At 39.1% G+C, this 26,112-nt stretch overlaps 1 protein-coding gene across 3 annotated transcripts in view; it reads left to right on the top strand.

Annotated features, from left to right (window-relative positions):
- The window catches only part of LOC149185697 (putative transcription factor bHLH041), a 182,074-nt gene that overhangs the window by 3,321 nt on the left and 152,641 nt on the right, over positions 1-26,112 (top strand). For 2 of the 3 annotated variants that reach the window (XM_089412471.1, XM_089412470.1), the window contains exon 3: positions 13,147-13,272. In XM_089412471.1, the coding sequence (XP_089268597.1) occupies positions 13,147-13,272 (126 nt within the window). Of the gene's footprint in view, positions 1-12,675; positions 13,024-13,146; positions 13,273-26,112 lie in introns of those variants that run through there. The other variant, XM_089412472.1, reaches the window with a different exon arrangement.

Below are 26,112 nucleotides of genomic sequence, written 5' to 3'. Positions count from 1 at the left end.
CTCGAGGAAATTTCTTGTTAAGGTAAGGTATCAATAGGCTAAGCTTAAGGAGAAAAGCTTGTTGAAATATCAAAGGCAGGTATGGAGACTTGTTGAAAAGAGAGAATTAGGTGCAGAAACTGTTAGATGAAGGGTTCATTTACCCTATCTCTGACAGTGAGTGGGTCTCTCCTTTAGTGTTAGTTCCCAAGAAAAATGGGAAGTGGAGGATTTGTGTCGATTATAGGGATTTGAGCAAAGCCACCAAGAAGGATGATTTTACCTTACCCTTCATTGACCAAGTGGTAGATGGTCTGGCAGGGAAGAAGTTCTTTTCTTTCCTAGATGGATTAAGTGGGTACAACTAGATCCAAATTTTCCCAAAAGACCAAGATAAAACCACTTTCACCTCTCCTTGGGGTACTTTTTTCCTATAGGGTCCTTCATTTTGGCTTGTGCAATGCTCCTGCCACTTTCCAGAGAGCAGTCCTGAGTATCTTTGCTGAATTAGTTCATGACACTCTAGAACTACAGAAACTGTTAGATGAAGGGTTCATTTACCCTATCTCTGATAGTGAGTGGGTCTTTCCTTTAGTGTTAGTTCCCAAGAAAAATAGGAAGTGGAGGATTTGTGTCGATTATAGGGATTTGAACAAACCCACCAAGAAGGATGATTTTACCTTACCCTTCATTGACCAAGTGTTAGATGGTCTGGCAGGGAAGAAGTGCTTTTCTTTCCTAGACAGAATAAGTGAGTACAACCAGATCCAAATTTGCCCAAAAGACCAAGATAAGAGCACTTTCACCTGTCCTTGGGGTACTTTTGCCTATAGGGTCCTTCCTTTTGGCCTGTGCAATGCTCCTGCCACTTTCCAGAGAGCAGTCCTGAGTATCTTTGCTGAATTAGTTCATGACACTCTAGAAATCTACATGGATGATTTAACACATTATGGCTGTGATTTCCAAGAGGCCCTGACTAACCTAGGCAAAGTATTACGCGAATGCATCGAGATAAACCTGTCTCTTAGTCCAGAAAAATGTGAATTCTTAATGACTGAAGGGACTGTGCTAGGTCACTCAATATCTTAGCAAGGACTGCAGGTGGACCCAAACAAAGTAGCAATCATTCAAAGGGTCCCACCTCCACAAAAGCAGAGATATGTTAGGAGTTTCTTAGGGCTAGCTCGATATTATAGAAGATTCATAAAATACTTCAGCAAGTTAGCCTCTCCTTTGTTTGGATTATTGACCAAAGATTCTAAATTTATATGGTCAAAGAGCTGTCAAGAGGCCCTAGACATTCTAAAGGGTAAGGTAACCACTGCACCAATCCTTAAAGGCCCAAACTGGGCCCCCCCTTTTCACATTCATGTTGATGCCTCGCATAAAGCCATAGGAGCAGCCTGAGGACGGGTAGAAGAGAAATTTCCTTATTCCATCTACTTTACCAGTAAAAACCTGTCAAAGGCTGAACTAAACGTTATTGTGACAGAAAAAGAATTACTTCCTGTTGTGCATTGATTGAACAAGTTTAGGCATTACATTACAGACTATCAAACATTTGTGCATACTGATCAGGCTGCCATTAAATGTTTGATGAACAAACTAGATGTAAACACTAGAATCATAAGATGGTTACTTTTATTACAATAGTTTGATCTAACTATAATTGATAAGCTTGGTAAGGAAAATGTTGTCGCTATCTTTCTGTCTAGAATGAATCTACCTGTAGGTGAAGAAGGAATGATGGATGATCAGTTCCCAGATGAGCATTTGTTTTCTATTTTAGTGCTCTCCCCATGGTTTGCTGATATAACAAACTATCTGGTGTCAGCACAATTCCCACCAAACCTGTCCTCTAGAGAAAAAGGAAAGATAATTAGGAAAAGTGACCCCTTTACCTGGATTGGGGGCAATCTGTTCAAACTTGGGCCACATCAAATCCTGAGAGGATGTGTAAGGGAAGAGGAAGTCTTTGACATCCTTTTGATATGTCATGATGGGCCTTGTGGAGGTCACCTTGCAGCAAAAAGGACAACATTCAAGGTGTTGCAGGCAGGCTATTATTGGCCTACTCTTCATCATGATGTGAAGAAGTATGTTGGTCATTGTGATTGGTGCCAGAGGATGGCAAAGCTAACTCCAAGAGATGAAATGCCCCTACAACCGCAAGTGACTTTCGAACCATTTGACAAGTGGGGCATGGACTTCATTGGGCATATCAACCCTCATTCAAAGCAGAAAAAACACATCATTGTGTGCATTAATTATCTGACTAAGTGGGAAGAAACCAAGGAAATCAAGGCAGAAACAGAAGAAAAGGTGGCTGAGTTCCTAAGGGAAAATATACTCTACAAATTTGGGTACCCTAGAGAACTAGTCACAGACCAAGGCAACCAGTTCACATCCGACATGATTGAAGAACTGCTCAAGCATCACAAGATCAAGCATAGGACCTCCACTCCTTATCATCCACAAGCTAATGGGAAATTGGAGGTGACCAATAGAGTGCTGGAGAACATCCTGACCAAGGTAGTGAACAGTAGTAGAAAGGACTGGGTTGAGAGACTAGTTGAAGCCACCTGGGCCTATAATACAACATGAAAGACCACCACTGGATTTACACCATATGAGCTGGTCTATGGAAAAAAGGCATTGTTGCCTATTGAATTTGAATATAACACATTGAGGATCGCAACCCAACTAGATTTAGATCTCAGTCATGCACAAAAAGAAAGTTTGTTCCATTTGAATGGCCTAGATGAATTTAGAATGCAAGCTTCCTCCATACAGAGAAATATTTGGCATGACAGACATATCAAGAAGAAGTTATTTCAATAAGGAGACTGGGCATTATTATATGATTCAAGGTACAAATACTTCAAGGGCAAGCTAAGAACAAGATGGCTCGGACCATATGTGGTGGAAAGATGCCATAACAATGGTTCAGTGCAGATCAGAACTATAGATGAAGAAGCCATTCCATTACTAGTTAATGGACACAAACTGAAAATGTACAAGAGGCCCTCATCTAAAAAAGAATTCATTGATAGCATCAATAATACAGTGATGATGGTGGAGCAAGTTTCGGCTCCTCCCTCATCAGGTAAATAAAAAAATAAAAGAAACAGAAAGAATAAGGATTTAGGTGAAAAACTCCATGAGGTGCCTGAATCCCATATTTGGGTTGAAAACCTCCATGAGGCAGCCCAAGGATGAGAAAAATGGAAATAAAAAGAATATCACTGGGTTAAAACCTTCCTTGAGTCGCCCATGGAAAATACCTAGGGTGAAAACCTCTCTGAGGCAGCCTAGGTTTTTTTGAAAAAATATAATAATAAAAGAGAAAAAGAGAAAGGAAAAAAGTAATTGTTTTGCAGGTAGATGAATCAAGGAGAAAAGAGAAGATCAAAAGGGAACCTTGACTCACATGCACTCATCGCCTCGACTCCTTACCATGCACCCTCCATCAGTTCAATTTTTTTTCACTTCATTGATTTGATTAAAGTGAAGATTGTGTTTTCTACATAATCACCTTATCCTTGACCATCATCCCTGCATCCACACACACTCCTACTCCCTATGTCCATCCATTGCAGCATCCTCACAAACACCATCAACAGACAACATGGTAGGTAAAAAGATGAATACATAGCAGCAACAACATCAAATCTACAGTCACAAACACCATCAGAAGACAGCAGAGGAGGAAGAAGAATGACCATCAGCAACACCTCTGATCTTTAACACTTGCAGCGTGGCATTAAGGCCACATGTAAGTATCCTCCTCACTCACTCATCTGCATCATTTGATCAAAGGTTGTAAACGTGAAGAGGTAGCTGGTTTGTAATTAAAAAGGTGGCCAATTTCCTCTAAAAGAAAGGATATGCCCTCCAAAACCTCAGGATCCCTATAACATGGGCAGTCTTCAATGACTTACCAGCAGAGGATGACATCAAAACCTTCATCTATGGTGTTAGTCCCTCTGTTAGTGAGGAGGAGACAAAACAAGGAAAAGAAGATACAGATCTAGATGGGAATGAGATGGATAAAGAAGAAACTAATACAGAGGGACATGATGAAGACGAACACGAAGGAACATGATGCTTAAATAGAAGAGGAAGAAGGCAGTGAAAAAAAAAGAAAGAGTAGCAAGAAACAAAAGAGCTAAGTGGCTTCAGGGACAAAGAAGCCGCTGAACAGTCAAATCCCATGAGCCTAATCAACACCCATAATCTCATTGAAAATGATCCTCAACTAACACTTAAATATCTTGCTACCCAAGGCAAAGCAAGTACACATTTTGAGGATATGTTTAGGCTGCTAAGAAATGATAATATACATGCCTGCTAAAAAAGATGGAAAACATTGCCACATAGCTTGAAGATCATAGAATACTAGTGGGTAGAAGGAGAAAGGAAAGAAAGTTGCTATAAACCAAAAGAAAAGACCACAGCAGAAGCATGAGATGTCAGAGAGGCTACTGGAGCCACTAAGTTTCTCAGAGGATGAGAAACACTTTCAGTAGGGGGTGATGATGAGTCTCATCATTGAGTAATTATATGGGCCTTACTTTCCCTTAATTCACCTCTAGCTTAGTCAAACCAACTATTCTCACAACTTATTGCATACTTTTTATTATATTTTACTTATGAGACGAGTTAGAGTTGGATATTTTTATTTGTAGTCTAATGTGCATGTAATGCAGGAATAAAGGATAAAAGCGAGGGAAATGCAGGGATAAAAGGTAAAAGGAAAGGAACTATGGTAAAATGCCTTGGTAAAAACTCAGGTGGGATAAGGGAGAGGAATTACAGGAGGTAAATCCTCTTCATTTACTGCACATCCATTTGAATATCCCTCCATTAGCTAAAAGTACAAACAACCAAATGAGGAGTACTAAAAGACAACCAAGCAAGTGGAAGTACAATCAGCCTCCCTACTAGAAGGCAGCTGAGCTAGTGAAAGTGAAAGGACAAGTTACCATTAAGTTGAGAGTTTTACTTCCATAATTTTGAGGGAAGTCATTGAGACTTCATATGTATAAATAGAGAGGCTTAGGACCTTGGTTTTTTTTAATCAGTTAACCAGTAGTCAGTCAGCTAGTCAGGATCCGAACTTTTACTATGGAGCTCTGCTTTGTAACAGCTTGATGTAACACAATTATTTTATAATGAAGATGAGTTTCGATTTGAGCCAGCACTGAGTTAACTCAGAGGGCTGAATCTCTTGGGTTAGGGCCCAACCCTAGCAACCAAATCTCCTATTTATTGTATTGTTATCCTAGCTTAGATTCATGTTTTCTATTCATTTACTTGAGCAATTCATTTCCATTGCAGCAGTAGCATAGATGCATGGTTTGATTGTTCATTTGGTTAAATAGATGCATTTTCATTACAATGGTTCAACACAGATTTATGGTTTTCCTGTTCATGTAATTAAGCAACTTCCTGTTTTCTGTTCATTTGCTTGAATATTTGCAATCTCATTATAGTAATGTAGAACAGATTAGTTGTGATTTAGTTTGCTTCATTCATGCTTTCAATCAGCCTATTAGTAAAGAAAAGATCCACAAGGTTGCTCACAGGTGTCTTGGCCTCACCTCCTCCGTTTGGGACCATGATGTGAGGAAGAAACCCTACAACAACCCCAAAAACACAGGGTTTTGGTTTTCACAAAGGGTTTTTCATTTAAATACAGTCACTGAGTTCATTGTCACTCTGCCCCTTTAATAGTCATCAGCTCGATTCACTCTCTTTCTGTCATTCAGACCTCACTCACATTCCCATGGCGTTCCCATTCAACACAAAATGCCTGAGCAGAAGCTGTTAAATTCATGTTTAAACGATTTTTTCAAGTAAATCGCTTTACACAACAAAAATGACCAATCACTGCTCAAATTCCTTTTTGCGTTTGAATTTTTTCCCTTTAAATCCCCGTCGTTGATTTGCCTCAATTGATCCGACAACTATCGCACAGCTGCTCCGGCCGAGGGCACGCGATATGAATAGTTTCCCCATGCTACGTGTTGGACGGGGAAGCTAATCATGCAAAATTCTACAAAACTGCTTACAATTTTCAGGGCACGCGATATTCCGCTTACCACACTCTAAACCTGCTATCTCATTTTCGAATGTTTTCTTTTGCCTTCTTCCATCTCCGCCGTGGATCTGTCTCCTGATATGACAATTGTCGCTTCAGCTAATACCATTTCTGCATGTTCCTCTTGCCCGTAATCTCCACCATCTATCTGTTGTTTGACTTCACGATATAATCCCAGCCATCCATCGTGTCAGTTGACGATGTTCAGCCATCTGCCTACGTACCCTCCTATGATCTGATCTCAGTCATTCATTTGCTTTCCACCTGCCTAATCCAATGGTTCTTATGCACTATTTCTCATTACGTCCCCTTTCCACCATTTTGATCTCCGACCATTCTTTCGCTTAGACACAGACCTAGCCTAGTTTCCATTATTTAACCCTTAGTCTAAGTTTTTATGTTTTTACTTCTGGAACTTAGGAAATTAACATTACATGGTTGCTTTCTTCATTTCTGCAGTAGAATAGCTCTCCCCTAGAATAGGTTTTCTCTCCTTCCATCAAAATAAAGCTTCTTTTGACACTATAGCAGTCTGGCTAGGAGACCCTGTGGTCTCTTGCCAGATGAGTATTGACAACATGCAGTACCTTCACTTCTACTTGTGTATATAGCACAGACACCTCCAAGTTTGTAAGAACCCCAGGTTGATAACTAAAGCTAGTAGCCCCGGGAGTTGTAGCATTCTTGCTGCAATACCTAGGCTCATCAATGGCATGAGTCCTATTAGGAGAGGAAGATGCAAGAATATTCTGGTGGCAGAGACACTACCGATGAGAATGTGGTTCATTCTATAGGATATGCTACATTAGTGAATGCCAAAGATTGGGCTAGTACCACCAACAATGATGACGAGATACTTCCAACTATTAGAAGTACCTCCCTCACTAAGAGGGAGTGTTGATTTGTGTAGCATGAGACGTACTCCCACAACCCTAAGGTGTTTGGTTTGGGAGAAGTTGAAACGCAAAAGTCACTTCTGCGAAATGTACCCAAGTAGTGGGTTTTGTACCCAAAGTTGTGGGCATGAAACCAAGTGGAGAAATTAATTGTTTGTTCATTAATTGCATGATGTCACCCTTAGTGTAGCAATGGAGACCTGAGGGAACCATGAAGTGTCTTGATCAAAAGAAAGAAATCAATTTCCTTATGTTAGTTGATGTTATTACCAAAGATACACAAGTTGGATTAGAGATATGGCATGACCCTTGAGGGCTATTCGTTACTGTCATGAATACTATAAGAAGGGAAGATATGAGACATCATTTGATTATCCACAAGTGCATTTTATTCTCAAGAAAAGACAAAGCTAAAGGAAGCCACATACCTCAAGATTTGAGCTTGATGAGCAGAAAAATATGTCTTGTTTTTTTTCTTTCATCTCATGTTCTAGTACAGGTCGAAGGAGGGAGGGTGGTCCTGATTTTGTGAAGGTTTTATGGTAAATTTTTGTGCATACGATCTGTGGAGTATCTCTGCAATAGGATCTGAAATTCTTTGTGTTCAAATATGTGTTAGGCACGAGTATCCATACCTTTGTTCATGAAGGCCAATACTCTCTGTGCATGATGCCAAGAGGATATTCTTGTTGTTGAATAAGGGTTGAGTTGAAGTAGAGGACAATGAAGAAAATAAGGTTCCTATAAGTTAAATTATGTGTTGTGGTAATGGAGGAACGAGGGCCGAGTTTCAAAAGTAATGCATAGAATAAGGGATAGTTTGAACTATGTTGAGGACTAAAGTGTTTCTTCGCAAAACCGAGTTGTTAGGAGGATGATTAGTAATGTATACAAGGAGAAGAAGTGTTTGGTTGGAGTATGTGGTGAATTTTGTCCTAAAGGGTTTAGGACAAAAATTCTTTGATCCCCTAGTTCAGTCTTCCTTAAGTGGTGTTAAGGAGCTGTGAGTGGGCTATTTGGTAAGCCCTAAGAGGTGACAAAGAAGCACACTTGTCTCTATGTGAGGGCAGCTTGATCAAGCCCTATGTCTGGTCATCTTTGGAGAATTAGAAAGACAAGAAGTGAGAAGAGTTGAAGACAATATGAGTTAACTATCTTGGTGGAGTAGGAAAGCAGCTATAGGTCAGTTTGTGTAAGCCTATGATCAGTCACCCTTGGAGCATGAGGAGGTTTGATAGAGGCAGTATTGACAGTTGAAGATGCAAGCATTTTGAAGTTTCAGAAGTCTTGTGAGAAACAAAAGAGGAGGAAAAGGACCTCTAAGATGTGTTCAAGGCACGTGGATTGAAATGGTTGTGGAAACGCTACATCAGCAAGTAAGTCGAGTGTACTTTGTTCAGGGATATATTAGTAGTCATAGGCTGTTGACTCCAAGCCTTAGTTCTCATTGTATTAGGGATGTATGTAAGGGCCATGATCCCTCATACAAGAGCCTTGTGTTTGTTGTATTCAATATTGTAATATAACAATTTTTGTCTTAAAATTGCCTTGTGCACTGAGTTGGTTCACTACTATATGTTTTCCACTATGTAAAGTGTTGGGCTGTGGCATTTAAGTGTGTTTGTGATCGTTATCTTAGACAAAAACTTGATTCTTAAGTGTCGTGGGAAAATCAACATTTGCAGTAATAACATTGTACATGGGACTTGTCTATCCATGTTTCTCCTCTCTCCATTTGATTCTAGGAGTGACTAGGCTAATTTAAATGTCTTATTTTTTTTTGGTGCAATTTGGTGGGCCCCAGTATTGTAGCAATGATGCTACAACTCCTGGAGCTTCCTATCTCTAATTTATCAACCCGGTAGTTCGTACAAACTTGGAAGCGACGGTGCTGTATGCACAAGTACTAGCTCTTGTCGCAGCTGTCACTTGGTCAGCTGGCACAAGTCCGCTAGGGCTCAAGCCAACTTCTATATGCTCTCAGAAGAAGCTTGCTCAATGATGGACGAAGGCTATCTTAAAGGAAATTAATCTATTTTGCAAAAATGAACTGAAAGCCAAAAAGAAATGCAAACCCTAGCAAACCCTAATTCTACCAACTAGTCCTACTGATGCAAAAATGAGAATGCAAACTATGAGAAGAGATGCCATTACTTCTAGGAAGGTAAAATGCATGTGTCTAAGTTATCACTATCTGAAGAAAACATCTTTTTGTATTTTTGATTAAGTTGTTGGAATTATCATGCATGTGATTCTAACTAGTTTTCCACTGTGCAGGGATGGATCAAGGGATGAAATGCATGGAAGAGGTCAGGCAGGTACAAAGAGGGTCTAAGGGATCCCTAGCATTCTTTCTGAGAGTTTCACAAAGTCTGGAGGCCATGCAACCGTGTTTATGAACTTCTACAGGAAGTCTGCAGGGGTTTCTACAGGAAGTTCTGTAAGTCTTCTACAGGATGTTCTGTAATTCTTCTACAGGATGTTTACGAATTGGATTTTTGAGGATGGATGGCTGATGGAAGATGCATGGATGGTTATGGAGGTAGGATGGGGGTCTGAAGTGACCCAGGAACTGATGGATGGAGTGATGAGATGATATGGAAAGCTGACTTGGCTTGAAGGTAGTTGAGACAACAATGGGGAAGAAGGTAAGGTTACTTGGCAAAAGAGAAGATGGGAGATGAGATAACAGACTTGGTGATGGAGGAGCTGATCCGAACGAGGCTCAAATGAATGAGGAGGTGATGAAGATGCCCTGCATAGTGGTTGCTTGATCAAACCAACTACATCTTGCATGCAATCGAAATATCATGTGATCTATCTAACAAGTTAGTGAAATCGGTGGACAGCAACCTTATTCATGAAAAGAATCACACACAACCTGTGAACAAAACATTATGAAAGAGATATAAATGCATGAATAACTCCTACCAATCTATCTTAAACATAAGAAACTACTTTAACCATCGAAAGCAACCTAAGTAACACAACATAAATTAAATCTAAAGAGCAGATTTTTTTCTCAAGAACGCAGCAAACACACATAAAGAGAAACAAGGGAGGTACTGGGCGCTTGAGATGGGCCCAACCCCAAGAGCTACAGCCTCCCATGAAAGATTTAGAGCTGGTGCAAAGCTGGATCCATCTTTATTAATCAAGAAATGAAAAGTACATCAAAACTGTCCACAAGGAGAACTTGAACATGAGCTAAAAGCAAAGCTAATCTATTGCATAAAAATCAAACTACAAACTAGCTAACTAATGGCTAAAACAAAATGACTAACTAGCTACAAAATGACTAACCACTAGCTAACCCAAAATGAGGCCCTAAGCCTTCTTATTTATACAATTTGAGGACCCAACAGTCCTCCTAAAATTTAGGGACTTGGCTGCCCAAGACTTGTAGTTAACAGCAGTCCAACTTGACTTGCTTGGCTGCCCTTGAGCTGATTGATTCGGTGGCCCTTGAACTCCGATCTGATGGTGGAGAATTCGAGGTAAGGGCCCATAAATGAGGGGGACACCTTCCTACAAATCCTCTAGCTTGTTCTCCCACGAATTTGGCTGCCAAGTGCTCATTAAGGCCTTCAATTTTGTCTCCAAGTTGACCAAAAAGGCTACACAAAGCACCCATTAGACTTGTTGGCATAATGACTAACCAAATCACTCTATTAACATAAAAATAATCAAAAACATGCAATAAACAAATGAGAATGGTGGACTAAGCCAAATTAGGAGGTTGAATGAGCCCAAATAATTGTACATTTTTGGGGCTCATCACAATTCTCCATTTTGCTTTATTATTAATAATTACCTATGCTTCTCTAACCTTTTGTTCTACTCCCTCTACCTTTTCCTCTACCAATGTATGCTTGAGTCTTGAAGGCATGTTCTAAGGGATTTTCTTTCATGATCATTCTTGATTCACGAGAAAAAGGTGATCCCATAATTTCTTGTATTGTGAGTTTGGATAAATCTTTGGACTCCTTTGGAAATGAAAAAAACCTAAAAATTCTTAAATAGGCTTTTGAGAACCTTTTCACAATTTTTTTTTTTTTATCTTCAATCATATCTCCATGAGTCCTAAGCTAATTCACAACTCTCATCACTCTAGCAATGAATTGGTTAATATTTTCTACCTGCTTTATCTTCAATGTTTCAAACTCTCTCTTGAAGGTTTGAAGCTTCAATGATTTCACTTTGCCATTACCCCGATGTACTAACTTCAACATATTCTAGGCTTGATTTGCACTAGATGTTCCCATTATCTTTGGAAAAATTGAGTCATATACTAAAATTTGTATTCAAAACTTGGCCTTGTATTCCTCTTTCCTTATTTCTGCAAGTTGATTTTTTGGACATTAAACATGTCCTATAGAGTTACTTGATCTAGCTCTACAAAGTCATTCTCCATTGGTTCACAACGTTCTTGTACTTGAAAGAGGTCTTCATTCTCACATATCATAACTCATATTTATTGAAAACAAGAATTGATCCTTAGGTTTGCCTATATTACTTGAAAAACCATTTTTTTTATTTACATAATACTAAAATTCACTTTTAAAAATAAGGAAAATTCACACAAAATCCATATTTATGAAACTTTTGCAATGTTGCTACTTAAAACTAGAAACAAATAACCAACAATAACCTTCAATATGATGGGTTATCAAATTTAGTACCTTAAATGATTTATAAAAACCCTTCAAAACTAGAACCTTTGAATACTTGCTAATATTTATAGTGGTATCTGTACAGGTCAAATTTACATGGATGGAAAAAATGCGGAGAAACTTGACCCTCTAATAGAGAAGAAATTCTATAATCGATTGATATTGGATTACCATGCCCTCTACACCCCGTAACTTTGCAATTGATCACTTTTGTTGTGAACTTTGATATTTTTTTACCCTTTCTGAAACCTTATATCTTAGTTTTTAGATTTCGACAAAAAGGGGTTGTCAAAGCAATCCATGCTACTTTAGCTAATCGAGCTCATTGAGCGGCTCAATAATGACTGTATTTATCACTATCACGCTTATTCGGGGAATTGTTTCTCTTTGGCCATTCACAGATGTGTCACTCAGGGTCTCAGAGTTTTATGTCGCACTCACATGCTTATATCTCCTTCATGATTTGCTTTGCGTTTTATGAAAAAGCTTAAGCTTGATTTGATAGCATATTAGACTCACCAATATAGATATGAATGAAAACTAATTAGAATCTTATAGGGCATTGATCTATTTTTCTAAAAATATTTGGACTAATAACTTCCACAGATATTTAAGACTAAGAAATATTAAAAATATCTTTCCAAAAATATGTAGTGTTAACAACTAACTATGCAAACGAATTCAATCAACAAGATAAAATTATAACAAAATGAAAAATCAAATACATTATTTCATTAAATTTATTTATTTATTAATATAACTGTAAAATTTGCAATTGTATTTTTTTAGAGTGAACATAAAAACCACAAACCAGAAACCAGAGAGCATAATCAAATCAATCTCAATCATGGAAAGCGAACGAACATAAACATAGAGTCCTTATTTGAGATGCTGTTTAGAAATCTTTGAACACATTGATTTCAACCTTTTAAATTAAATTCGTTAGTCCAATCCACGTTGTAATTATAAAGGCCATTTGACAGGCGAATCGATCTCGGTTTCCCGTGGGCCGTCGGAAGCAGATGCCGAGGCGGCGGGGACTTCCAACCTTTCGGTCAAGGCGGCGGCTACTGCTACCTTGAAGCCAATCAAATGAAGGCCTTCAATTCAGATTCAAAGGACCCCACAGGTTAACGATGATTTCCCACCAAGAACCATGAAACTACGTTCGCCTGCCGGAGTATCAAACCCTAAACCCATCTATTAAATCCCAAGCCATCACCAACTTGCTTTTCCTCGAGTTGTGAGTTATCGAGATGATGGACTTCATTTTCTACTTGGACAGCCAGTCCCTGCGAGAAATAATGAGAAGCATAGTTATAACTTTAGGCTGGACTTATATTGCGCTGTGGTCGTTGGCAAAATAAACACCGTAAATTTCTTTCCCCCTATTCTCATGAGGAATTTTTTCTTTGTTTTTCTGTCATGAATATCATTTGAATTTAAGCATTAGGGATATTACCTTTTATATATAATTTATGGTGTTCATTTTCAGAGATTTAGAATGTAAGGACGGACTGTTTAACCCAGAAATGGAAACTGGATCCTGGAGGGCCGAAAGTGTAGGTCAAACCCTTTTCAATTTATACAAGCTTTGTCGATTTGGCGCTGTGGATACTGGGTAAGTTTAACCCATACTCAGAATACCCATTTATAGTACAGATTCGAAAAGTTGCAACCTATTAGAATATATCAATTTTAAATTCGGATCTTTTAAAGAGTATTCAGGGATACAAAGCAGAGGCATCCTCTTATACTATACATTACATGCTTGCTTCTTTCTTCTATTGCGGACTGTGGACAACCTTTTCTCTGTCCCTGCAGTAACATTTCAAAAAGTTTATTCACTGTGCTGATTAATAATTTTCACCTGCCCATCATTAACGCCATTATGTGTCCAAAGATTTTGATTAACAATACACAATCGAGTTGTGGAATTGCAAAACCTGTACTTTGTGGACCTGTATCCATGGAGCACTTTCGAGGTTGTCTTGAGTAACCCACAATTAGTAACACCAGTCTTTGCAGAAACAATTTATAATTGAATATTTTCATTTATTTTCGTAGACATGCGGTTAGTATTTTTTTCATTGTTTGCAGGCCATAATTTTCATTTATAATTAATTCATTTGATTAATTTTATAGCTTTACTTATATGCTTTAAAGAAGTTATTTATGATAATTTTGATAAATTAAATATACGCGTATATTTTCCTACAATATTTGGAAATTTGTTTTACGCTCCAGTCTATCATGATGTTTTCAAGGGTTTGGAAATTTGTTTTACGCTCCAGTGTATCATGATGTTTTCTAGGGTTTGTGATGCAAGAGCATACTGCTCAAGAAAATTATTGTATATTTGGTTGATTTAGGGGATCTGATGTTTTTGATTTCTTAATAGGAAATTTTGTATATATTTAATAATTTGAGTGAGAAATATGTCTTTGAGGTTTTAAATGTAAATATTCTCAATTATGTGAGAATATGAGAGATTATTAAACTTGTGAAGATCTCATAAAAATCTTGGAGAGTAGGAGATCCTAGAATAGAGAATTAGTTGAGTTAAAAGTGGATTGACAAATTTTGTATAATCTGCTCATAAAGACAGAATTTAGATATAGAACTATTGTTGAGATCCTCAAGTGATTTTAGGGACTACTTGAGAGATCTATGGAGAAGAACTAGGAACCAAAATGATCCATAACTATGTAGGAAAAAAAGAATGGCCAAATGCATGATAAATTAGGCCATAGAGAAGATAGACCATAACAAATGTTTCTGAGTATATGTATGTGCAGGTTTTATAATGAAAAGAAGTTTTCATTGTGTAATTGTCTCCATATATACGGTTGAGTGGAAGAATTCCAATCTATATGCATAAATACTGTGAATGTAATGTGTGATTTTCTGTCGACTTTTCCTGGAGTGCAGATATTTAAAGGCATATGTATATATTCTAATTGATGTCATTATGCAATTATCTTGTGATCTCAGATTGACCAGATGCAGGTCAGAAACATAATTGGACTAATAAGAAGGAAGTGCCATCTAAAATTAAACCGGAAAGCTTCAAAGAAGCAAGCTCATATATTAGATGTTTGCGTCAAAATTGATGCCTAGTGACTACTCCATTTGGATTTGAAGTAAAACTCTACTCAGCGATATCAAAATATTGCCCAGTCAGTATCTGTTTGAAAGAGAGTCAAGATCTCATGGTTAGCGATGAAATAAGATAGCATGTTTATACCTATCACCATAATTCTCAAATCAAAGGTTGAAGCTACATTCAGTTATGAATGAGAATTTACAAAGTTACTCTTTTTATCGAGTAACTTTCATGAAGTCAATATTGGTTATGTGAACTCGATGAGATCAAGGGAAAGGATCTCATGGTAATCAATAAGGAATCTATGATAACAGACAACACGCCAAAGGAAATCGTGATCTAGAAGGGCAAAGGATGAATGACAGAGAATTATGAATGCGTTGAGAAAGGGTCGTGCCAGAAAAATAGATGGGTCGCGCCTGGAGAAAAAGGGTCGCGCATCAGACACAAATGTTAGACTGTGGGTCGCACCTGTAGCAGAAGGGTTGCGCATGAGACAGAAAGGTTGCGCCAGTTTAGGGTTGTTTTTTATCAAATTTTAGGAGTCCATTTTGAATTCTGGAAACAAGGTCAAGTGGCCCCACGTGTCTACATTCCAATGAGCCATAAAACTCGATAAATACCCAAGGGAAGGCCTCCAAAACTTGAGTTTTCCATCCTCACTCAGAAGCGCTACTCTTGATGAACTCTGAAAACCAATCCTTCCTTTTTTATGTATATTGGTATGAGGGAAGTTTAATGAAACAATGAGAGATAGCAATTGTTGAAGTCTCTTTGTTAAGACTTGTAGTGTAGTCTATGTCTTAAGCCTACAGATTGTGAAGTATAGACCTGGTAGGTCATCATTTTGGTATCGGAGCACATAAAATCTCTTTGGGGAAAACTAGAATAGAGTTATGCTCTTGAAGTTGTATATGTAGATACAATTGTGATTGCAGATAGAGGAGATCAGTAAAGACTGAAAGAACAAAGCAGGACAACAAAGCTAGTGTGCTTTGTGTGCATTTGTTAAAGATATTACACAAGAAGAAAGGATCAGATTTTAAATCTAACAGGCAACAGGCACACAGAGATAATGTGTGGCAGAATATTGGGAAGTAATTGATACTCTTAAGGAGAATTTACAAAGAAAAATGAACAAGAAATAGTCCATTCAAAGTGCAGATGAATGGTGGAACAAGATCATGCAGAGATCTTGATGGTGATATGTTATGTTTTTATTTTTAACTTTGGTTTTGAGGATGTTTGTAGATTTCAGGTTGCAGACAAAAAGGGTGTTAGCAGCAAAGCCAACAAAGAGGATATGTAACAAAGAACTAGTTGTGTTCTCGAGAAAAGTGGATTTAAGTTGTAGAAGCAAATAGGAGAGAGAGAGTTTCTCAATAGATGGCTCCAAGGCAGAGAACCATAGATCAAGCTCAAGGAGATTTCTTGTTAAGGTAAGGTATCAATAGGCTAAGCTTAAGGAGAAAAGCTTGTTGAAATATCAAAGGCAGGTATGGAGACTTGTTGAAAAGAGAGAATTAGGTGCAGAAACTGTTAGATGAAGGGTTCATTTACCCTATCTCTGACAGTGAGTGGGTCTCTCCTTTGGTGTTAGTTCCCAAGAAAAATGGGAAGTGGAGGATTTGTGTTGATTATAGGGATTTTAACAAAGCCACCAAGAAGGATGATTTTACCTTACCCTTCATTGACCAAGTGGTAGATGGTTTGGCAGGGAAGAAGTTCTTTTCTTTCCTAGATGGATTAAGCGGGTACAACCAGATCCAAATTTGCCCAAAAGACCAAGATAAAACCACTTTCACCTGTCCTTGGGGTACTTTTGCCTATAGGGTCCTTCCTTTTGGCCTGTGCAATGCTCCTGCCACTTTCCAGAGAGCAGTCCTGAGTATCTTTGCTGAATTAGTTCATGACACTCTAGAACTGTAGAAACTGTTAGATGAAGGGTTCATTTACCCTATCTCTGATAGTGAGTGGGTCTCTCCTTTAGTGTTAGTTCCTAAGAAAAATGGGAAGTGGAGGATTTGTGTCGATTATAGGGATTTGAACAAAGCCACCAAGAAGGATGATTTTACCTTACCATTCATTGACCAAGTGTTAGATGGTCTAGCAGGGAAGAAGTTCTTTTCTTTCCTAGATGGATTAAGTGGGTACAACCAAATCCAAATTTGCCCAAAAGACCAAGATAAGAGCACTTTCACCTGTCCTTGGGGTACTTTTGCCTATAGGGTCCTTCCTTTTCGCCTGTGCAATGCTCCTGTCACTTTCCAGAGAGCAGTCTTGAGTATCTTTGAATAATTAGTTCATGACACTCTAGAAATATACATGGATGATTTTACACATTATGGCTATGATTTCCAAAAGGCCATGACTAACCTGGGCAAAGAATTACGCAAATGCATTGAGATAAACCTGTCTCTTAGTCCAGAAAAATGTGAATTCTTAATGACTGATGGGACTGTCCTAGGTCACTCAATATCTTAGCAAAGACTGCAGGTGGACCCAAACAAAGTAGCAATCATCCAAAGGGTCCCACCTCCACAAAAACAGAGATATGTTAGGAGTTTCTTAGGGCTAGCTCGATATTACAGAAGATTCATAAAATACTTCAACAAGTTAGCCTCTCCTTTGTTTGGATTATTGACCAAAGATTCTGAATTTATATGGTCAAAGAGATGTCAAGAGGCCCTAGACATTCTAAAGGGTAAGGTAACCACTGCACCAATCCTTAGAGGGCCAAACTAGGCCCTCCCTTTTCACATTCATGTTGATGCCTTGCATAAAGCCATAGGAGCAGCCTTAGGACAGGTAGAAGAGAAATTGCCTTATTCCATCTACTTTACCAGTAAAAACCTGTCAAAGGATGAACTAAACTGTACTATGATAGAAAGCGAATTCCTGCCTGTTGTGCATTGATTGAACAAGTTTAGGCATTACATTACAGACTGTCAGACATTTGTGCATACTGATCATGTTGCCATTAAATATATGATGAACAAACCAGATGTAAATGCTAGAATCATAAGATGGTTACTTTTATTACAACAGTTTGATCTAACTATCATTGATAAGCCTGGTAAGGAAAATGTTGTCGCTAACTTTCTGTCTAGAATGAATCTACCTGTAGGTGAAGAAGGAATGGTGGATGATCAATTCCCAAATGAGCATTTGTTTTCTATTTTAGTGCTCTCCCCATGGTTTGCTGATATAACAAACTATCTGGTGTCAGCACAGTTCCGACCAAACCTGTCCTCCAAAGAAAAAGGAAAGATAATATGGAAAAGTGACCCGTTTACCTGGATTGGGGGCAATCCATTCAAACTTGGCCCAGATCAAATCCTGAGAAGATGTGTAAGGGAAGAGGAAGTCTTTGACATCCTTTTGATCTGTCATGATGGGCCTTGTCGAGGTCACCTTGCAGCAAAAAGGACAACATTCAAGGTGTTGCAGGCAGGCTATTATTGGCCTACTCTTCATCAGGATGTGAAGAAGTATGTTAGTCAGTGTGATCGGTGTCAGAGGATGGGAAAGCCGACTCCAAGAGATGAAATGCCCCTACAACCTCAAGTGACTTTCGAACCATTTGACAAGTGGGGCATGGACTTCATTGGGCCTATCAACCCTCATTCAAAGCAGAAACAACACATCATTGTGTGCATTAATTATCTGACTAAGTGGGAAGAAACCAAAGAAATCAAGGCAGCAACAGAAGAAAAGGTGGCTGAGTTCCTAAGGGAAAATATACTCTACAAATTTGGGTACCCTAGAGAACTAGTCACAGACGAAGGCAACCAGTTCACATCCGGCATGATTGAAGAATTGCTCAAGCATCACAAGATCAAGCATAGGACCTCCACTCCTTATCATCCACAAGCTAATGGGAAAGTGGAGGTGACCAATAGAGTGCTGGAGAAGATCCTGACCAAGGTAGTGAACATTAGTAGAAAGGACTGGGCTGAGAGACTAGTTGAAGCCACTTGGGCCTATAATACAACATGGAAGACCACCACTGGATTTACACCATATGAGCTGGTCTATGGAAAAAAGGCTTTGTTGTTTATTGAATTTGAATATAACACATTGAGGATGGCATCCCAACTAGATTTAGGTCTCAGTCATGCACAAAAAGAAAGGTTGTTCCATTTGAATGGCCTAGATGAATTTAGAATGCAAGCCCTCCTCCATAGAGAGATAATTTAGCTTCAGAGAAAGATTTGGCATGACAGACATATCAAGAAGAAGTTATTTCAATAAGGAGACTGGGCATTATTATATGATTCAAGGTACAAAGACTTCAAGGGCAAGCTAAGAATAAGATGGATCGGACCATATGTGGTGGAAAGATGCCATAACAATGGTTCAGTGCAAATCAGAACTATAGATGAAGAAGCCATTCCATTACTAGTTAATGGACACAAACTGAAAATGTACAAGAGGCCTTCATCTAAACAAGAATTCATTGATACCATCAATAATACAGTGATGATGGTGGAGCAAGTTTTGGCTCCTCCCTCATCAAGTCACTAAAAAAGGAAAAGAAACAGAAAGAATGAGGATTTAGGTGAAAACCTCCATGAGGCGCCCGAGTCCCATATTTGGGTTGAAAACCTCCATGAGGCAGCCCAAGGATGAGAAAAATGGAAAGAAAAGAAGATCACTGGGTTAAAACCTTCCTTGAGTCGCCCATGGAAAATACCTAGGGTGAAAACCTCTCTGAGGCAGCCTAGGTGTTTTTGAAAAAATATAATAATAAAAGAGAAAAAAGAAAAGAAAAGAAAAAAGTAATTGTTTTGTAGGTAGATGAATCAAGGAGAAAAGAGAAGATCAAAAGGGAAACCTGCCTCACATGTACTCATCGCCCCGACTCCTTACCATGCACCCTCCATCAGTTCCATTGTTTTTCACTTCATTGATTCAATTGAAGTGAAGATTGTGTTTTCTACAGAATCACCTTATCCTTGACCATCATCCCTGCATTCACATGCACTCCTACTCCCTCTGTCCATTCATTGTAGCATCCTCACAAACATCATCAGAAAAAAAACAGGGTAGGTAAAAAGATGACTACATAGCAGCAACAACATCAGATCTACAGTCACAGACACCATCAGAAGACAACAGAGGAGGAAGAAGAATGAATCAACAACACCTATGATATTTGACACTTGCAGCGTGGCATTAAGGCCACATGTAAGTATCCTCCTCACTCACTCATTTGCATCATTTTATCAAAGGTTGTAAACGTGAAGAGGTAGTTGGTTTGTAATTAAAAAGGTGGCAAATTTCCTCTAAAAGAAAGGATATGCCCTCCAAAACCTCAGGATCCCTATAACATGGGCAGTATTCAATGAATTACCAGCAGAGGATGACATCAAAACCTTCATCTATGGTGTTAGTCCTTCTGTTAGTGAGGAGGAGACAAAACAAGGAAAAGTAGATACAGATCTAGATGGGGATGAGATGGATAAAGAAGAAACTAATACAGAGGGACATTATGAAGAAGAACACAAAGGAACATGATGCTTAAATAGAAGAGAAAGAAGGCAGTGAAAAACAAGAAAGAGTAGCAAGAAATAAAAGAGCTAAGTGGCTTCAGGGACAAAGAAGCAGCTGAACAGTCAAATCCCATGAGCCTAATCAACACCCATAATCTCATTGCAAATGATCCTCAATTGACACTTAAATATCTTGCTACCCAAGGGAAAGCAAGTACACATTTTGAGGATATGTTTAGGCTGCTAAGAAATGATAATATACATGCCTACTAAAAAAGATGGAAAACATTGCCACATAGGTTGAAGATCACAGAATACTAGTGGGTAGAAGGAGAAAGGAAAGCAAGTTGCTATAAACCAGAAGAAAAGACCACAGCAGAAGCATGGGATATCAGAGAGGCTACCAGAGCCACTAAGTTTCTCAGAGGATGAGCAACACTTTTAGTAGGGGGTGATGATGAGTCTCATCATTGAGTAATTATATGGGCTTTAATTGCCCTTAATTCACCTCCTAGCTTAGTCAAACCAACTATTCTCACAACTTATTGCATACTTTTGATTATATTTTACTTATGAGATGAGTTAGAGTTGGATATTTTTCTTTGTGGTCTAATGTGCATATAATGCAGGAATAAAGGATAAAAGCGAGGGAAATGCAAGGATAAAAGGTAAAAAGAAAGGAACTATGGTAAAATTCCTTGGTAAAAACTCAGATGGGATAAGGGAGAGGAATTACAGGAGGTAAATCCTCTTCATTTACTACCCATCCATTTGAATATCCCTCCATTAGCTAAAAGTACAAACAACGAAATCAGGAGTACTAAAAGACAGCCAAGCAAGTGGAAGTACAATCAGCGTCCCTACTAGAAGGCAGCCGAGCTAGTGAAAGTGAAAGGATAAGTTACCATTAAGTTGGGAGTTTTACTTCCCTAATTTTGAGGGAAGTCGTTGAGACTTCATATGTATAAATAGAGAGGCTTAGGACCTTGGGTTTTTTTAATTAGTTAACCAGTAGTCAGTCAGCTAGTCAGGATTCGAACTTTTACTATGGAGCTCTGCTTTGTAACAGCTTGATGTAACACAATTATTTTATAATGAAGATGAGTTTTGATTTGAGCTAGCACTAAGTTAACTCAGAGGGCTGAATCTCTTGGGTTAGGGCCCAACCCTAGGAACCAAATCTCCTATTTATTGTATTGTTATCCTAGCTTAGATTCCTGTTTTCTATTCATTTACTTAAGCAATTCATTTCCATTGCAGCAGTAGCATAGATGCATGGTTTGATTGTTCATTTGGTTAAATAGATGAATTTTCATTACAATGGTTCAACACAGATTTATGGTTTTCCTATTCATGTACTTAAGCAACTTCCTGTTTCCTGTTCATTTCCTTGAATACTTGCAATCTCATTATAGTAGTGTAGAACAGATTAGTTGTGATTTAGTTTGCTTCATTCATGGTTTCAATCAGCCTGGTAGCAAAGAAAATGTCCACAAGGTTGCTCACAAGTGTCTTGGTCTCACCTCCTCCCTCTAGGACCATGATGTGAGGAAGAAAACCTACAGAAATCCCAAAAACACAAGGTTTTGGTTTTCACAAAGGGTTTGTCGTTTAAACACAGTCACTGAGTTCATTGTCAGTTTGCCCCTTTAATAGTCATCAGCTCGATTCACTCTCTTTCTGTCATTCAGACCTCACTCACATTCCCATGGCATTCCCCTTCAACACAAAACACCTGAGCAAAAGCTGTTAAATTCATGTTTAAACGATTTTTTCGAGTAAATCTCTTTACACAACAAAAATGACCAATCATTGCTCAAATTCCTTTTTGCGTTTGAATTTTCGCCCTTTAAATCCCCGTTGTTGATTTGCCTCAGCTGATCCGACGACTATCGCACACCCGCTCCAGTCGAGGGCACGCGATATGAGCGGTTTCCCCATACTATGTGTTGGACGGGGAAGCTAATCATGCAAAATTCTACAAAACTGCTTACAATTTTGAGGGCACGCGATATTCCACCTACCGCACTCTAAACCTGCTATCTCATTTTCACATGTTTTCTTTTTCCTACTTCCATCTCCGCCGTGGATTTGTCTCCTGATATTGCAGTTGTCGCTTCACCTAATACCATTTCTGCATGTTCCTTTTGCCCGTAATCTCCACCATCTATCTGCTAATTGACTCCACGATATAATCTCAGCCATCCATCCTGTTAGTTGACGATGTTCATCCATCTGCCTACATACCCTCCTATGATCCAATCTCAGTCATTCATTCGCTTTCCACCCGCCTAATCCAAAGGTTCTTATGCACTGTTTCTCATTACGTCCCCGTTCCACCATTTTGATCTCCGAACATTCTTCCGCTTAGACACAGACCTAGCCTAGTTTCCATTGTTTAACCCTTAGTATAAGTTTTTATGTTTTTACTTCTGGAACATAGGAAATTAGCATTACATGGTTGCTTTCTTCATTTCTGCAGTAGAATAGCTCTCCCCTAGACTAGGTTTTCTCTCCTTCCATCAAAATAAAGCTTCTTCTGACCCTATAGAATTCTGGCTAGGAAACCGTGTGGTCTCTTGCCAGATGAGTAGTGAGAACATGCAGTACCTTCACTTATACTTGTATATATAGCACAGTCACCTCCAAGTTTGTACGAACCCCGGGTTGATAAGTAACGCTGGTAGCCCCTGGATTTGTAGCATTCTTGTTGCAATACCTAGGCTCATCAATGGCATGAGTCCTATCAGCAGAGGAAGATGCAAGAATATTTTGGTGGCAGAGACACTACCGATGAGAATGTGGTTCATTCTATAGGGTATGCTACATTAGTGAATGCGAAAGATTGGGTTAGTACCACCGACAATGATGACGAGATACTTCCAACTGTTGGAAGTACCTCCCTCACTAAGAGGGAGTGTTGAGTTTTGTAGCATGAGAGGTACTCCCACAACCCTAAGGTGTTTGGTTTGGGAGAAGTTGAAACACAAAAATGACTTCTGAGAAATGTACCCAAGTAGTGGGTTTTGTACCCAAAGTTGTGGGCATGAAACCAAGTGGAGAAATTAATTGTTTGTTCATTGATTGCATGATGTCACCCTTAATGTAGCAATGGAGACCTGAGGGAACCATGAAGTGTCTTGATCAAAAATCAATTTCCTTATGTTAGTTGGTGTTATTACCAAAGATACACAAGTTGGATTAGAGATATGGCATGACCCTTGAGGGCTATTTGTTACCGTCAATAATACTATAAAAAAGGAAGATATGAGACATCATTTGATTATCCACAAGTGCATTTTATTCTCAAGAAAATACAACGCTAAGGGAAGCAACATACCTCAAGATTTGAGCTTGATGAGCAGAAAAATATGTCTTGTTTTTTTTCTTTCATCTCATGTTCTATTACAGGTCGAAGGAGGGAGGGTGGTCCTGATTTTGTGAAGGTTTTATGGTAAATTTTTGTGCATACTGTTAGTGTCAGTCTTTACAGCCTTCCTCCAGTGATCAAACATGCTCTTACAAAGTGATTTTAATGTGTCAAGGTCAAATTTTGTCATTTCAGTGAGTCTTCAAGCAAAATTTGGTCACTAGGCATTGGGTCTAGGGTTTGATTTTACCCTTGTCAAAGTTGTCCAAATGTCGGTCCATGTCACAGTTCAACTGAGTGTACCATCATTCAGAGAGTTTTCATTATCATGTCAAGTCCCACTGGGTCATTTTACACCTTGTTCATGCTTCAGTTGCGCCTAGGTAAGGTCATTTCCCTCTCCTAGGGTTTTGAAAGAAATTTCTCTTGGACAGCCAAATCATCGGCAAAACTTGTATCCGGATGTTCATACACCTTCCCCTATCCTTAAAGTACCTTATCAAACACTTCCCATCACTGAGATCCCCCAAATTCCTCATTTTCGCACAAACCCTAGTTTCTTGCTACAACTTGGCAGTTTTCTAGGTTGGGCCTATGTTTTGCCTTTTTGGACCCCTTCCCCTCACTCAATTTCAGATATTCCACTTTCCCCTACTTCCTAACATCGCTCCCTACTTCCCAAAAATTCATCAAGAATTTAGAAGCTCCCTATCCCCTTCATTTCACTTCATTTCGACAAATCCCGTGTTCCACAAATCGGGGTAGGTTTCACTCAAATGATGTTTCTGAGCAATCAAAGATGAATTTAGGAAAAATGAGAGAGGTTTTTTCCACAACAGGCCAATGAAGAAACCATCCTTCACTTTTTACACAGGTGTCATGGTTTTAGAGAAATATCAAAAATACAATTGCCTTGGGAGAATTGATGCACCTCTGAAGTGACCTTGGGAAAATCAAGTTTTCTCCTAGCTAAGTTGGCCAAATGACTTGCTTGATGAGTCAAATGATAACTAGACACAAAGATATTTTGAATGAGCTATCATGAGCTCAATTTGGAGTTGAGGAAGGCATTCAAAAGTTGACTGAAACAGCACTCTGCCTTGAGGCAGCCTCACTGGGCACATTTTGACCAGTCTTGGGAGATTTGATGTTTGACAGGGAAAATTAAATCCAAATTGAAAAATTCTGGTTGTGTTGGAAAGTAGACTCAAAGAACTTTCCAACGTGCTATCCTTCACCCAATTTGGACACCGGGAAGGCCTCCAAACGTCTTCCGAAAAAAGCACAATGCACAGGCGGAGGAGCGCGCTGCACATAGAGAGCTCGATGCACTGGGAGGAATTGCCCAGTGTTAATTTGAATGGGAACGATGCACATGGAGAGTGCGGCACACTGGGTTTTGCGCGTGGTGCACAGGGACAAAATGCCCAGAACGTGCCAAATCACTTCCAAATTTTGGTGAAGCCTATCAAATTGAGAGGTAAGCCTTGTGACATCACCTGCTCATCAAGTTTTGTCAAGGATATGGTGTTTGTGAAGAGGTTGAATCTCACCCAAAATACGTAATGTCACCCATGAGAAAAATCAATAAGAATACGAAGGCTGAGGTTGTAAATTTGCATTGATATTGCCAAGGCCCCACTCCACTCACTTATTCCCCTCACCTATCATTTGTTCCCCATCCTTCCTTGTCATTTTTCCTAAACCCCTACCCTAAGTCACCACCAAACCCTCTCCCTTTTACTCCATTGTTTGGTTAATGCAAAATCACCATAGGGCCAGCTTATTGGGCAAGCAAAGATTTGGGAGAGGTATGCATGGTCAAAAAGTCGAAGAGTTAAAGATTTGGGGAAACATTTGAGTGTTTTCATAGTGCGCGGCGCACACACCAAAGAGCGCGGCGCACTCATGGCGCGCAGTGCACACAGGACCCGCCCACTGTGTAAACATAACATTGGCGCGGCGCATAACCAGCGCGCGATGCACTGGGTTGCCTGCGCGGCGTACAGAACTGGAACAGAAAATCTTTGGCTCTGCCCTATAAAAACTCGAACTCCTTGCTCCAAATAAATTTGTAAAGCTATGAAACACTTTGGACAGTGTTGGTGTGGTTGGATAAGGAGAGTGTAGTGCATTTTGTTGAGTTTATCAATGAAAGCAAAATCGCCACTGAGGACCGTGGATGGCACTGCTGCTATACAGTGTCTTTTGAGGCTGTGAATGTTTGTAAAGTTATAAAACTTGATATAGTCAGCAGGTCTGTCTGTGGTATTTTGAAGCTATGGTAGAAAATTTGGCTTCCATCTTTGGTACTGAAAAAGATAGAGTAAATTGCCCATTCTACTTTAAAATTGGGGCTTGCAGGCATGGAAACCGTTATTCCCGAGTGCACACAAGGCCTAGCATCAGCCCTACTCTTCTTCTATCTAACATGTATCAGAGGCCAGATATCATTACACCAGGGGTTGATCTTTAGGGTCATGCTCTAGA

The sequence above is a fragment of the Pinus tabuliformis genome, chromosome 3_1 (assembly GCF_031772625.1).
Source record: "Pinus tabuliformis cultivar Carrire ecotype Pingquan chromosome 3_1, CPIR1, whole genome shotgun sequence".
Lineage (NCBI taxonomy): Eukaryota > Viridiplantae > Streptophyta > Pinopsida > Pinales > Pinaceae > Pinus > Pinus tabuliformis.
This window is presented reverse-complemented; position numbering and strand designations above follow the sequence as displayed.